General features: G+C 36.6%; 1 protein-coding gene across 1 annotated transcript in view; it reads right to left on the minus strand.

The window, feature by feature from the left end:
- Positions 1–16,848, minus strand: part of HACL1 (2-hydroxyacyl-CoA lyase 1) — a 37,099-nt gene that overhangs the window by 11,353 nt on the left and 8,898 nt on the right. Inside the window, exons 6-12 of the mRNA XM_021678789.1 lie at positions 14,836–14,913; positions 13,912–14,006; positions 11,518–11,630; positions 8,933–9,068; positions 5,103–5,208; positions 3,132–3,215; positions 2,088–2,189 (exon numbers count right to left, since the gene is read on the minus strand). Of these exons, the coding sequence (XP_021534464.1) occupies positions 2,088–2,189; positions 3,132–3,215; positions 5,103–5,208; positions 8,933–9,068; positions 11,518–11,630; positions 13,912–14,006; positions 14,836–14,913 (714 nt within the window). The remainder of the gene's footprint in view (positions 1–2,087; positions 2,190–3,131; positions 3,216–5,102; positions 5,209–8,932; positions 9,069–11,517; positions 11,631–13,911; positions 14,007–14,835; positions 14,914–16,848) is intronic.

Here is a 16,848-nt window from a genome sequence, read left to right on the forward strand (position 1 = left end):
ATGCCCTTAAACTTAAAATAAAAATGAAGTCAGGATTCTAGAAAATCTGAAAATCTGGTTCTTCTCCAACATGCACTGGAGAGTAAAGAGGATATGCTTCACCCACTATTTCAAAGAGTCTCTGAATGGAGCAAGGTAAGTGCCTTTGTCTAGCTATATGCCTTCTAGAGTAGAGAGAGAGACACATGGGGCTTCAGCAGCAACAATCTCATGTGCTCCCAGCACTGCCTCTCCACTTGTGCTATTCTGGCCTGTTGGAGATTATACGTAAAACGGATGAGGCACCCTCCTATACTCCTGTGCCAGGAAGAGAGGCAAGTTCCTTCCATCTTAAACTAATATGATTCCTAGGGAAAAGAAGGGATTAATCATCACACCATTCAGGAAAACAGAATTGAGCCTGGCTCTTGATAGAAACAGCCACTGATTAAAATTCCAATGAGACACAAAATTACGTATAATTAATTCTGCTAGTTTTGAAAATGTGAATTTATTCCAAGATGTCTGACAATATGAGCATAACTCAAATTTCGTATTTGCTTATGCAGGATTCTGTCAGTGAGAAACACTACATGAACACAGAAAATTGCACCCAGCTGAACCAAGATACGTAGAAATACACAAAACATCGAAAAAAATCAAGAACAACATTTCTCACAAAGAAAAAATTCTACCTATATACAAAGACTCTAAACAGAAATCACCACATCCTGCAGAAGTGATTCATTTCACTGCTAGTAGTAGTGGATGATGTGGTAGTTTCACACATTACTACAACTTCCAAAGCCTTTAGATATCAGGCAAAGCCATGAGTGCAGATGAGAAAGTTGCAAAACAATTTCCAGTAGTGATATAAAAATTAATCTGAGGGGCGCCTGGGTGGCTCAGTTGTTAAGCGTCTGCCTTTGGCTCAGGTCATGATCCCGGGGTCCTGGGATCAAGCCCTACATTGGGCTCCCTGCTCCGTGGGAAGCCTGCTTTTCCCTTTCCCACTCCCCCTGCTTGTGTTCCCTCTCTCGCTGTGTCTCTGTCAAATAAATAAAAATCTTTAATTAAAAAAAAAAAGTTAATCTGAAAGGGCCATAAATGGTCTCCACCAAAAAAAGAAAAGAAATGTGAGGTGATGGATGTGTTAATGAAGTAGATGGGGGAGGGGGGAATCCTACCACAATGTATATGCATATAAAATCACCATGACGTACCTTTAAATATCTTACAATTTTGTATGTCAATTATACCTCAATAACGCTGAAATTTTTTTAACAAAGAAAAAGAAGGCTGTATATTAGATCAAATTTTCAATTTTGATGAAACACCTATCTATTATACATGCCTGCTTGAAGGACTTTTATCTTAATGGTATAAAAATATGCTCCAAGATATAAGATTCCAAAAGATGTCTTAATTATGATTTGGGGCCAAGGTCAAACTGAGGACAGTGAGCTCTACCCATTCATATAGGTTCTTACAATTTTCTGTCCAATGTCAGATTGGTCTCCTTCTACCACTTCACCCTAATTCAACAAGTTGCAACCCTTCCAATGCCTACTTCCACAAGAGACTTAAGGTCTTCTTCAAGGAAAAGCATTTATTGAAATATATATTTCTTAACCACTTAACATGTATAAAACTTTGCCATCATTTTTATTTATTTATTGAAGATTTATTCATTTATTTTAGAGCAAGAGTGTGTGCGGGCACGCATGTGTGTGCACAAGTGGGGGGGGGAAGGGGCACAGAGAGAGCGAGAGAATCTCAAGCAGACTCCCCACTGAGCACAGAGCCCAAGGGGGGCTCAATCCCAAGACCCTGAGATTATGACCTTAGCTGATACCAAGAGTCACATACTTGACCGACTGAGCCACCCAGGCGTCCCTCTGCTGCCATTTTTATTAGGTTCCTATCTTAACGTTTCACAAAGTTTTTGAGAGCTGTGCCTCTAAACCCTTTTTCCCATGAGCCCTGTGGTTTTTACTGCATGATTTCATATAGCGTGGTGATTTTAGGAATGCATAGGTCATATTATGACAGAGCTAACTGAGCCATGAACCAGAAGTGGTCTTGAGTTTCTGTGAATCTCAAATTACCTTGGAAGCAGCTTCATTGATCTTCATTTTTTCTCTCAGAGTTTGCCACCAGCTGCTCTCTGGAGGATACTGCCATGGTGTTTTATCAAATTGTTCTAAAAGCTAAAAAACCAGACTTTTTATTTTTTGAAAATAAACTTAAGTCATATTAACACAACAATCTCTTATTAAAGAAGATAATACTGCTATACTATCCTGCCATTCACATCACTCACACTGTTTTTCCCCTAGGCAGCTAACAACTGATAAATAGGCAACATGGAAAGCTTCTGTTTGGGTCAGTGTGGACTTCCACCAAAAGTTGGAATTTCCATAGAACACAGGGGAAATGCTACCTTCTCCACACCTCACAGGCAGGGGCTTTTATGCCCTCCTCAGCCTTTGACACTAGAAGGAAAATCATTGAATCCTTGTGGGAAGGAAAACAACCCCAAATACCCAGGGATTCCTGAGATACAGACCAAATGCTCCAGGATGATTTAATATGTGACTGGGGGATGCTTCATAATATTATATAATCATGATAACAATACCAATTTGTATCCAAAATCAAGTAATAATTGTGACTATATTTTATCTCCTGTTACAGTGATATATATAAATTATGTACAAATAAAAAGAATCTGGACAAGTCACTAAGTACCATTTGAAGAGTAAAAATCTCTTTATTTTCTAAAGAAATACTTAGATTTTTCCAGTACATAAAGACATTTCTTGGCTCTAAGTTCAGTTCTTCTGGAAGCTGTATTATAATTTTTCAGACAGCTGAATCCTACTTAGTAAATCACTGTTTGCCTACTGAATGCCTTTAAGTCTTAATCGCCTTCCAAAAATGCTTAATTTACATAAAAATGATCTATATATAAGCAGTTGATTTAGTGAGTTCCAAAGTTATATTTAAGAATAGCTTTCCATCATAAATTTTATTTAAAATAGATATTAATAAACCTGTCACCAAGTGAATCAAGGTTGAAACATTTTTAGGAACTGACTATTCCCTAAAGACCAATCCACATAAACTAAAACCTAGGCAAACGCTCTTACCTGTTTAGCGATAGCATTTATGTCTCCTAGCAAAGTCACAGCAGGCTTTACATTATTCCCCAATTCTTCTGCACAGATATCAACCTAAAAAAGAGATAAAGCTTAAGAACGAGCCATGCTTATTCTTAAAAATCTCAAAGAAGTCAATTAAGGCTGAATAAATGAACTGAAGATTTGATATTCAGGAAATTTTTTTTCTAAGTAGGCTCCACGACCAGAATGGACCCCAATGCAGGGCTTGGATTCATGACCCTGAGATCAAGACCTGAACCGATATCAAGAGCTGGACATCCAACCAACTGAGCCACCCAGGCGCCCCAAGAAATTCTTAATAAAAGTAAAAATCCATAGAACTATGAGTATCACAGCTAGGACAGAAACCCCATCATCTTCCTTCATTTTAATAGCTACTCTGTAGATCCGGGTATTGTTCTATTATACACACAGGAATGCATTTGACTTGACCAATTATAGTTTTTTAATCTAATGAATAAGGTTCTACTTAATTACACTGGAATTGCTACTTAGAGCAGTTCTCAAATGTGAGCTATCAGAATCACCTGGTAGCCTTGTTAAACCACAGATTGCAAAAGTCCACTTGAGTTTCTGAACTCAGTAGATCTGAAGTGGGGACCAAAAATGTGCTTTGCTTTTTTTTTTTTAAAGATTTTATTTACTTATTTGAGAGAGAATGAGAGACAAGAGAGCATGAGAGGGAAGAGGGTCAGAGGGAGAAGCAAACCCCCTGCTGAGCAGGGAGCCTGATGTGGGACTTGATCCCAGGACTCCAGGATCATGACCTGAGCCGAAGGCAGTCACTTAACCAACTGAGCCACCCAGGCGCCCAAAAATGTGCTTTTCTAACAGGTTTCCCAGGTGGTGCTATGCTGCTGGTCCAGGGACCACATTTTGAGAATTACTCCTAGGGTAAGGCATGATTATTTCCCATTTACCCAGAAGCTCCATATCTGAATGGCCATGGGCAAGTGAAAATCGTTGTGCAAGGAGTTGTAATTTAGCCACATCAAAGGGGATGCACTTTATTCTATACTCAAGGGGATTAATCAAGAGGTGGTAACATCTTCCAGGTAAACCCAGGTCTTGCTTATTTGCAGCGTTAGTTCTCCATAGCTCCAGGGGGAAAGGGCCTGTTAGAAGTTGACTCCTTAAAAAGTAAAAGGCAAATAGGGAGAAGACAGCAATTGTAGCTGGGTCATCAAACACCATACACAATCTCTGTAGGGCAAACAGGTTCATATGGCACTATATAGGCAGTACCTTCTTTTTTTTTTTTTTTAAAGATTTTATTTATTCACTTGAGAGAGAGAGATAGCAAGAGATAGAGCACGAGCAGGGAGAGAGGGAGAAGCAGGCTCCCACCAGGCAGGGAGCCCAATGTGGGGCTCGATCCCAGGACCCCAGGATCATGACCCGAGCTGAAGGCAGAGGCTTAACCAACTGAGCCACCCAGGCAGTAGTACCTTCTACACCAATAAGGAAACTGGCTTAAAAAGAGAATCATAATGATACAAGAACCATTAAAGTGAGGTCAGAGTATATTCCACTCTGTTTAGTGACAAGTAAAAGCAGCATTTAGAGATTTCCAACCAAAGCGTGTTTGAAAAATTTGGCATCTAAAAGGACAACTCAATCCCTAACAATGTTGAATGTTTTGTTCTAATCTACCATTCTATTTAAACCCCTTTTGTCTACCTTTAAATAAACCTGAACTATGAAGAGGCAAATTGTGCTTTTCAAACTATTTAAAACTTGGTTTTGAAAGGTTTTCTGGTTAGAAGTAAAGCAGCATATTATGTTTCATAGGCTTGAAAAGGCAGCTTACTTTGGTACCTGTAATTATGTTAGGTAATTTATAAAAATCTACAAAAGCCAAGAAGAAAGCAGAGCTGATAATAGCTGAGGAGAACGGTAAATCACAGCACTGATTTTAAATCTCTCTGCTCTGAGTACCTGGATAAACTTCACATCTGGCTGATACCTTGGGGGCAGTCCGAAGTGCAAAATCCAATTTAATCTGGCACCAAATAATACGATTACATCAGCAAACTGCAAAGCCCTATTAAAAAGAAAAATCTGTTATGATATAAAAAGTGTATCTACATTTCTGACTTGAATTATTCTAAAATTAATTTCTAAAGTATTTAGAAAAGTTTAAATAATCTGGAGTTTTTTATTTTACTCTTCAGAATCAGCTTCTAGGGTAAATTTGATCTTTCAAACCAAAATAATTATGAAGCCAATTCTATTTAAATAGTAATCTAAAAGATGAAATAAGAAGAAAAATATTATAAAACTATACCTATTTCATTATTACTTTAAAAAATTTTTTTTTAAATTATTTAATTAACATATAATGTATTATTTGTTTCAGGGGTACAGGTCTGTGATTCATCAGTCTTACACAATTCACAGTGCTCACCATAGTACATACCTTCCCCAATGTCCATCACTCAGCCACCCCATCCCTCCCACCCCCCTCCACTCCAGCAACCCTCAGTTTGTTTCTTGAGGTTAAGAGTCTCTTATGGTTTGTCTCCCTCTCTGGTTTCATCTTGTTTCATTTTTCCCTCCCTTCCCCTATGATCCTCTGCCTTGTTTCTCAAATTCCACATATCAGTGAGATCATATGATACTTGTCTTTCTGACTGACTTATTTCACTTAGCATAATACCCTCTAGTTCCATCCACATTGTTGCAAACGGCAAGATTTCATTTTTTGATGGCTGCATAATATTCCATTGTATATGTATACCACATCTTCTTTATCCATTCATCCATTGATGGACATCTAGGCTCTTTCCATAGTTTGGCTTTTGTGGGCATTGCTACTATAAACATTGGGGTGCACGTGCCCCTTCAGACCACTACATTTCTTTCTTTGGGGTAAATACCCAGTAGTGCAATTGCTGGGAAAAATTACTACAAGTCTACTGTAGATAATCTCAATAAAACAGAAAAAGCATAAAGAAAAAGAATTTCACCCAATAATACTATCAACTTAAAAGCTATTATCAATAGCCTGCCATATTTTCATCTAGTCTTCTTTCTATGCAAGTATATTTTTACATAGTTGAGCTTATATGCTATAATACTGTCTCATGTACTTTTGCTTATTACATTTTCCTTTGTCATTAGGTTCTTCTTAAAAATTTTTATTTTTTTATTTTTATTTTTTTAAGTTTTATCTTACTTTTTTAAAGTAATCTCTACACCCGATGTGGGGCTCAAACACAACCCTGAGATCAAGAGCCCCATGCTCTTCGACTGAGCCAGCCAGGCACCCCTTAAATACAATTTTGAAAGGCTATATACTTTGCAGAACACATATACGTAATTTATTTTAACTTTTCTCAATTACTGGATAATTTATAAATACTGGTTGTACGTCCTTTTTTTTTTTTAAGATTCTATTTATTCATCTGAGAGAGAGAAAGAGAGAGAGAGAGAGCACACACAAGCGGCGGGGAGGGCAGAGGCAGAGGGAGAAACAGACTCTCCACTGAGCAGGGAGCCTGATGCAGGGCTCAATCCCATAACCTCAGGATCATGACCTGAGCCGAAGGCAGATGCTTAACTGCCACCCAGGTGCTCCTGGTTTGCATATCCTTATGCTTGAATCTTTTTTTTTTTTTAAGATTTTATTTATTTGACAGAGAGAGAGAGTGAGAGCAGGAACACAAGCAGGGGGCGTGGGAGAGGGAGAAGCAGGGAGCCCGATGTGGGGTTCGATCCCAGGACCTGGGATCATGACCTGAGCCGAAGGCAGACGCTTAACGACTGAGCCACCCAGGTGCCCCTATGCTTGAATCTTAATACATATTTCATATTGATTCCTAGAAACAGGTATTTTTAAGACAATTGATTCATATTCCCAAACTGCATTCAAAAATCTTCACCAAATTTATTGCTAATAGTTTTATTTTATATATCTTAATATCCTTGTCAATATAACTTCTAATTTTTAAAAATAATTTTTACTTTGATACCCACACTAATATTAACATAGCCATCTTTGTTTTGTTTCTATTTACCTCATACACCTTTGCTCATTTTATGCTGTATCATTTGTTTCAGATGTTGTTCTTATAATATATATATGCAACTGTCATTATTATGACCCAATCAATAATGTCTCTGCCTTTCTACAGAAGAGTTTATTAATTGCTGTGGGTTTTTTTTTTACTTCTCATTTTTCTGCTTCTTGGCTATTTCCCTTTTATCCTATATTTTTCCACAGGGGATCTGTTCTTTTGCTTTTGTCTTCTTCAGTGATGATATCATACACAAAATACCATTTTCATATACTGTTATCGGTCCCGTGGGAACCAATTTAACAAACAGATAAAAACTACAACTGAAAGGATAGATTTGTTTAATGATACTTGAAATTACTGATTCAATTATTTACAGCCACTTGCAATCTTTTTTACTCTCTAGTTCTGGGAATGAACGGGCACGTGTCTGGGGCTCACACCTGGGCTGTGTATGTGTGGACAGACCCAAAGGAACATAGCAAAGGCTTTGAAACTAGCAAGACAGACCTTGAAGTCTGAACTTAACCAGGCTAACTGCTTGCTAAAACAAAGTCAACATTCCACAGAGTATGTAAATATGACCTAGAATCTTCAAACATAATACTTAAAATCTAGGATACATTCCAAAAATACTCAATATACAAAAGAACCAGAAAAATGTGACCAATTCTCAAAAGAAATGAATAGACTCCCATTCTGTGATGACCCAGATGTTGAAATTAGTAAACAAAGACTTTAAAGCAGCTATTATAATATGCTCCATAAAGTAAACAAAAATACTCTTCAAATAAATGGGAAGATAGAAGTTCTCAACAGAGAAATATAAAATATGAGACAAAAGCATTGGAAAGAACTACAAAGAACATAGCATAATGTACAGAGATTTTAAATCACTATGGTGTACACCTGAAACTAATGCCCATTGTATGTCAACTATACTTCAATTAAAAGATAAATAAAAGATTTACTTAAAAACAAATAAAAATAAAAAGAACATTTCATATAAGAAATTTCTAATAGGGATGCTCGGGTGGCTCAGTCGGTTAGACATTCAATGCTCAGGTAATGATCTCAGGGTCATAAGATCAAGCCCCCTGTTGGGTTCCATGCTGGGCGTGGAGTCTGCTTAAGATTTTCTCTCTTCCTCTCCCTCTGCCCCTCCCCCCTGCTCACTCTCTCTAAAATAAATAAATCTTAACCAAAAAAAAAAAAAAAGAAATTCTAATAAACTACTTCAAAGATGAAAAAAAAAAAGAATTGAACAGATATTCAGGGACCTATGGGACAGTATCAAAAGTCTTCTATTTGCATTATCCCAGGAAAGGAGAAAGAGATTGGTGTAGAAAAAAAATTTGAAGAAATAATGGCCAAAAACTACAAATTTGGTGAAAGACATTAATTTATAGGTTGAAGATCAGAGAACAGGATAAACTAAAAGAAAACCATACCCAGACACATAATCAAACTGCTGAAAACTAAAGATAAAGAAAAATCCTGAAAGCAGCCACAGAACATATTACATATAGAAGAACAATGATTCAAATGACTACAGATTTCCCATCTAAAACCATGAGGGTCAGAAGGTAGTAGACAACATCTTTTAAAGCTCTGAAAAGTCTAAAAACTCTAAAAACAGGTGTGCTGAAAATTATATTTCAGAACTTCTCCTAGATTCATTAAAGTCACGAAATAAATTAGCCTAAGATCTGCCAAGCCACTGTACTTAAACTCTAGAATGCCACGCACCTGGATCTGGCAGCACCCACACAGTTTGGATGGTTATCAGGGATAACGCCCTTTCCCATGGGGGTGGGCAGAAATGGCAATTTACATTGCTCCACCAATTTCCTGAGGGCCTCCTCTGCATGGGCATAAGCAGCACCTACAAGCAATGCAAATGATTCCACAAGTCAGTTATGGTCCAGGCACTGTGATTCCTTTTTTTTTTTTTTAAAGATTTTATTTATTTATTTTGACAGAGAGACACAGCGAGAGAGGGAACACAAGCAAGGGGAGTGGCAGAGGGAGAAGCAGGCTTCCCACGGAGCAGGGAGCCTGATGCAGGGCTCGATCCCAGGACCCTGGGATCATGACCTGAGTCACCCAGGTACCCCATGGCACTGTGATTCTTAAAACAGCTCATATGAATTTGCTTTTAGAACTTCTCAAATAATCTCTTGTTTATACAGGGCTTGCTTACACTCAAAACAAACTGTAACTATGGTTTTTATCTTTGGTATTTTAAAATGTTTAAGAAAGCCACAGTTCTAATTTCCTCCCCAATAATATTCTCAATTATTCTGAAGGATGTGTACTACAAACAAAAGTTGCATCTCTTCTCTCTTGCTGCTCTGAATTGTCTGTTCTATGGTTCCTACGGAATTACTACTCACGATTCCCTAAATACAGTATCTTTACTGACAGGCCCAGGTGGGCAAGGAAGGACTTTGCTCTGACAGAGAGAGGCTCTCTCTAACCTCACACATTGCTTCCTACCATCAGCTAACGTGGACTGCACAGTCTCCTACCCTAGGCATGGAAATTCTAACAAGAGACGTTAGTTTAGTACATTCAGATTCAACATAATGCTCCCCCATATAAAAATACCTTTAAATCTTTTCTCATACATGTCAGATGAAAAATAGCTTCTTTTCATCCAGAAAGTTTCCTTGTATTCTCTTTCTTGCCTCAATATCTTTGTCCATCCAGTTCTCTCTTCCTGGACTGTGCATTCAGTGAGGACTTGGTGTCCAGAAATACTTAGCTATGAGTTAAGTATTTAACTCATAAGTTAACTATGAGTAGCAGTTAACTACTCATAAGTTAACTATGAGTTAACTATGAGTAGCAGTGTCATCTCTTCCAGAGTCTTTCTATACCACCTACACGAGCAAATTATTGCTGCTTCCCTTGAGAATCCACCTTACCCTCTCTATACACACCACTTATGGGTACACTGCACTTATTTGTTACTAATCTATCTCTAGGTAGGGACCATTATTCCTCTGTATATCTTACGAATGTTTTCTATAATCCCTACCTTATTGTAAGTACTCATCAAATGCTGGTTAAAAGAAGAATGAAAACTAGCATCTACTGAGTTCCTTCTACCTATCTTATTATTTAATCATAACAATCCTGTTGAAGTTAATATCTCTGTTTTACAAGTGAGGTAATTGAGACTCAAAGTAGTTGTTTGCCAAGACCACAGAGCTAATACAGCATACAGCTTCATTCGACTCAGCTCTGACTTTGATTTTTTTCTATTGTCCACCATTTTCATTAAAATTATTTTTAGTTTCTATGTAGTTAGTTCTTCAGTAGTTGATAATTGACTAACATGGTCATAGGTGACTCACAGCCCCCTCAGTTCTAGAACATTTAATGGATAATAACTTGCTGACAGGAGTATAAGTTGGTACAATACCTTGGGAGAAAGCAATTTGACAATATGTACCAAAACCCCTAAAATATGAATTACCTTTTAACTTAATTTTCTTTTTGGGAATCTATCATAAATTGTAAATATGGAAAAAGCTTTAAGCACAAACATGTTTGTCACAGCTATACTAAACAAACAAAAAACTGGCAAAGATTTAAATATCTGTCAGTGAAATGTTAGTATATACATGAATAGACCTTAAAATTATATTTAGGAAAAAACTTCAAGACCATGAAGAAATGTTGTTACAATATTAAATGAAATAAAATATAAATAAAACTGTCTATATGGTGTGATCACAATATATGAAATATACATGCAGAAATGAATAGAAAAGTATTAAATGTTAAAAATAGTTGTTTGTTTGTTTTTTTTTTGAGAAAGAGAGCGTGCATGAGGGAGGGGAGAGGGGCAGAGAGAGAGAGGAAGAGGGAGAGAATCTTAAGCAGGCTCTGTGGAGCCCGATGTAGGGCTTGATCTCACAACCCTGAGATCATGACCTGAGCTGAAATGAAGAGTCAGACGCTTAACCAACTGAGCCAACCAACCGCCCCCAAAACAGATATCTTTGGTTGAAGGGATTTCTTCTTTCTAATCTTCTGGATTTTCCAATATTTTTTATAATGATCAAATACTATTTTTATAATGGAAAAAACACATTTTACACATAAGACTGAAGAAACAGAATGGGTGATACTCTTTTAAAAGGGCAAGATCTCTGGGCATTCTAGAATAATTCTGTGATAAATTAGTAAATAATCCTAAATGAAAAGAACTCATACTCCGATTTCGAATATTAGATATGTTAATAAATAATGAAGATAATTTCTAAACAGAATCAGTATTCTTTCAACAGCCTAGCAAGATTTAGAGTTCCACTCGCTGCTACCTTTCCCGATGATAAGAAGGGGCTGTCTGGCATTTCTAATAACAGATGCGGCCATGTACACAGCAGAGGTTTCTGCCATACTAACAGGAGGTGGCATGCAGCACTCCACATACCTGGAAATAAAGAGCTCTGTTAATTAAAAGAGGCCAAGTTTTAAACTTTTTACTATGAAAATACCAAATATATAAAAAGGTAGGAAAAAAATAGTACAATAAACTCCATATACCCACCATGTAGATTCAACAACTAATATTTTACCACACTTGCCTCACATATACACACACAAATATGCATATCAATTTGTTTCTTGAACCATTTTAAAGTGAATTATAGGCAATTAAAAGCTTTTCCATGCAGCTCTAAAAGATAAACTTTCTCCTATATAACCATAATGTCCCTACCATATCTAGTAAATTAAGTTACTCCCTAATACCATCTAAAAGCCAATCAAATCAGTAATTCACTGACAGAAAATCTGAGTTAATGGCTTTACACTGTAGTAACAGTTGCTGTAAGAACAGTAAAAACATATTCAGAGCCAGTGTTTAATACTATGTGCCATTTAATCTCATTTAATTTTCAAAGCAATGAGGCCAAGAGCTACCATTATCTCCATCTCACCATTGGCGGGTGGGGAGGGAAACTCAGAAAATAACTTGCCCAGGGTCCCCAGATGGTATATGGCAGAAACTGGATTGACCTAGGTCATTCTGTCTCCAAAGTCCATGCCTTTAACTATCTCACTGGGAGAATCAGTATTTTGATAATACAATATGCATTAGGAAAAGAAATTTTAAAACTGTCATAGTTAAGTATTTCTGGACACCAAGTCCTCGGTGTTTTCATTTATTTTAATTAATAAACATCATACACTGTACAAAATTTGAGCATATAAAACAAAAAAAGACATTCAATCTTTACAAAAATTTTATTTTTTTAAACTTTTTTTTTAAAGATTTTATTTATTTGAGAGAGAGAGAGGGTGTGAGCATGATGGGGTGGGGAGCAGAGGGAGAAGCAGACTCCCCGCTGAGCAGCGAGCCTGATGTGGAGCCTGACGTGGGGTTCAACGTGGGGCTCGATCCCAGGACCCTGGGATCATGACCTGAGCCGAAGGCAGACACTTAACGACTGAGCCACCCAGGCACCCAACCTTTACAAACATTCTAAAGAAGGCTTACAGAGTTAACTTACCAGAGACTCAGCTCTGCCTTCCCTCCCCCCAGTAATATTTTATCATGTTCAGGTATTATGCAGGGTAGATGTCCTTTTTGTCTGACTCTCACAAAGAGAAACAACTCTTTGGTATACTGAATATACAGAAATGCACACTGTTTTTCTGCAGTCACTAGAGAACCACTTGGTCCACAACAGCAGGAATATACTAAATGGTACCCAGGATGATGTCTTAACCTAAGTATCCACCCTTATCAGAGGTGACTTAGATACCAGTGAAAAATTGTTTCTTATACTTTTTATTTGCTCAGTGTTTATTTAAGGAACGTGAAAAATCAGAGTAACACCTGAGTGGAATATTTTTAAATCACAGAGACAGACAGAAAGACTAAAGTTTTTTATGCTGAGTCCTAAATAATTTTTCAGTGGTCACCTCATCTCTTGGTTTACACTTTGAAGACTCTGAATCACCCCTGCTATGTTAGTGAGGATGTATTATTTACGGCCTCTGGAAGAATAATTTCAAATAAGTGCTCAGGAAGCTTCATGTATTTAACTTAATATTTAACCTCCCAAATAATTACTAAATAATACCATTTTATTTATTTTTTATTTTTTAAGATTTTATTTATTTATTTGACAGAGAGAGACACAGCGAGAGAGGGAACCCAAGCAGGGGGAGTGGGAGAGGGAGAAGCAGGCTTCCCGCAGAGCAGGGAGCCCGATGTGGGGCTCGATCCCAGGACCCTAGGATCATGACCTGAGCCGAAGGCAGACGCTTAACGACTGAGCCACCCAGGTGCCCCTAAATAATACCATTTTATTTATTTATTTATTTATTTATTTTTTTTAAAGATTTTATTTATTTATTTGACAGAGAGAGGGAGAGAGACAGCGAGAGAGGGAACACAAGCAGGGGGAGTGGGAGAGGGAGAAGCAGGCTTCCCGCCGAGCAGGGAGCCCGATGCGGGGCTCGATCCCAGGACCCTGGGACCATGACCTGAGCCGAAGGCAGACGCTTAACGACTGAGCCACCCAGGCGCCCCTAAATAATACCATTTTAATTAAGAGAATTAAACCCTTTGGCCACGCTTTAGTTTAATTATTAAACTGTCAAAAGTTAAGACAAATGAAGATTAACTTATAAACTGCTAGGTAAATTGTTAAAAAGGTAAACATAATAACACAATTAAGAACTTCAGTATAACTATTACTCACTTTACAGAATTCACATTCACTTGCAAGTTCACAAAATCTGCAGGTATGTCAACATAACAAGGACCTGGACGACCATAAATACTGCTTCTCACTGCCTAAATTACAAATAGAAGAAACGATTTTAAAATTCTCAGTCTTTATCACATAATCCACTCAAAGATAATTAAAAATTGTGAAAGGAATACTATTTTATTTTTTTCTGGACATCCGCAGTTGGGGAAATAAACAATTTTAACTAAAATTGAAATGCTCTCTATTGATTATATATATTTTAAAAGATATTTTTGTTTAAAAGGGGAGCGACAAGAAAGAAAATACTCACCTAGGGTTTTAAGATTCATGTCATATTATAGTCTTAGAAATTATCCACCAGGCTCTGCCTGCCAAGTGTTTACTCTGTAACATGTGCTTTTACTTGCTTCCTAGTCCTGGTGACTTGGCTAAGTTTTCAGAAACTCTGCATGATGTTATCATATATGTCAAATGGTCTATGTAACACATGGTTTTGAAACAGCTCAAATGTAACTCCACATACAAATGTTGCTTAACTAAGATTAATTTACAACATGCTGTTTAGGCAACTAAGGCATGGTTTTATATGTATTAGTACTACTTTTCAAAACTAAACTTGCAAAAGCGTAAGAGAAAGGTTATCCAGGGTTTCATCTTAGCTTTCTTTTTACTTTTCTGTAGTTAAAAAAATAATTTTAAAAACTGAAGGAGAAACTTTTTTCAAAAATAATTTATCTGTTTCTAGAATTGACAGCAAACATTAAAATATAAATAGCTCTTTAATACTATCATTTTTGACTGCCTGAATATATACCAAATTGTTGCTTATTCTGTGGAGAATACAAATAACACAGGTATGAGCAACTGAGAAAAACCAATTGACCTGGAGGACTTATAATTAAATACTTTTACCTTTTCGATAATAGAGGGAATATTTTCTATGCTGCTCGGCCGGGCAGAGAACTTGCTATATAATCTACAAGCTTCAACCTATATGCAGAAAGAAAATCACTTAAAATTCAGCTCACAGATCATATTACTCTTCGGAAGGAAGACAAAATGTTAAATCATTAATTTCTATTATGTGTAGAGAAAAGATGGAGAAAATACATTACCTGAACTGTTTCTTAAAAGCCTAGGCAAAGCCCAAATTTCCACCTCAGTATGATTCAGGAAGTAAATCAAAACAAGACATCATTTTCATTTCTCAGACTGGCAAAAATGAAAGACTTTGATAATACTCAGCATTTACCACCACACAGGAAAGCAGGCACTCTCCTAAGCTGCTGGTGAGAGTATAAATGGGAAGGGAAGTTGATAATGTCCACTAAAAATTAAAATGAGCATATCCCTGGACCCAGAAATTCCACAGTCAGGAATACAAAACTTCACCTGCTTCATCTCGTTACAATTATAATCTATCCTTATTACATTTCTGCCAGTTTTCCTGTTATATATTTTACTGCTATGCTTTTTGGGATGTGTCAATTCAGCAATGCTAATTTTTCACTGTTTAATGCACTCTAAGCAATATATAGAAATGGTGTCTCTTGATACTTTTTGGTATGAAAGTTGGTAGTCTTAGTCCCATGAGCATGATAGAATTAAGATTTTCAGTCTGTTCCTGGTCATGCCATCTAAAGTGTTTCCACAAAAAGAGATACTTGGATTTTAAATCAAATCAGTGATTTTCTCTTCACATTTTTAATTTCACCTAATAAACTTTTATTATTTTCCTTTTCAGAAAAAAATATTTGCAGTAGACATTATCCTCTGCTTTCTTTTCATCTATAAAGTTTCTGTAGTAAGTTTAAATTTCTTTTTTTTTTTTTTTAAGTATTTTATTTATTTATTTGACAGAGACAGAGACAGCGAGAGAGGGAACACAAGCAGGGGGAGCAGCAGAGGGAGAGGGAGAAGCAGGCTTCCTGCCGAGCAGGGAGCCCGATATGGGACTCGATCCCAGGACCCTGGGATCATGACCTGAGCTGAAGGTAGACAATCACTGAGCCACCCAGGCGCTCCTAAATTTCCTTTTAAATAACTTATCTGTTCTGCTTATTTTTCAAATGTATTAGCATCTTTTAAATAATGGTTGTTATTCTTTACCATTAACTAAGTAAACTTCAATTCCGTTTCAAGAGGATAAAAGTGTAACTTTTGCATCAACCTATACCAAGATCTAGTATTTTACAATAATTTAAATCATAGAGAAAATTCTATGTTTATATTCTGAGGTTCTCACAATGACTTCTGGATTAACCAGTAGACTTTGCCTAAGGTTTTAACTTTGCTCAGAACTTTGCGCTGGAAATGCGCAAATATTTTCTTAAGAGTTAATCATTCACTCTCACCTATTTGCTTTCTAGAACTATTCTTAAAGCTGTAGCATTCTGTTTTATGCAACTATTTATGAAGATCTCTGTAGTACTTGTAATATATAAAAAAAAGGAAAAAAGGAAAAAAACACAAAAAACAAACCACTATAGAATTTTGTTGACAAATTCTTTTAAGTTTTTAGAAATTTTTAAATATTCTCCTTCAGCCTTCTAAAATAAAAATGAACTTGACCAGTCTACTGATAGTCATTTTACATAGGACTTTTCCTCTCAACTTTTTACTTCTCTGAAGTTTGGGAGGCATAGTCCCACACCATTTTTATTCCTGCATCTTGACTCTTTAAGAACTTAGTTTCAGAGTTTAAAAACGTGTCGAAAAGATATATCTCTTGGAATACTGCTCCTAAGCAGAGCCTGAGCTCCCTTAATATGCACACTGAGACTGTCTTGTAGTTAAGGAAAATTACCTCTAAATTACCTCAGGTACCTCTGTTTTGTGTATTTTGCAGATAGGAGTTTTTATTTCTTCTCCATAAATCTTATTTATTTATTTATTTATTTATTTATTTATTTATTTATTTATTTA

Source organism: Neomonachus schauinslandi, chromosome 1, assembly GCF_002201575.2.
Source record: "Neomonachus schauinslandi chromosome 1, ASM220157v2, whole genome shotgun sequence".
Taxonomy (NCBI): domain Eukaryota; kingdom Metazoa; phylum Chordata; class Mammalia; order Carnivora; family Phocidae; genus Neomonachus; species Neomonachus schauinslandi.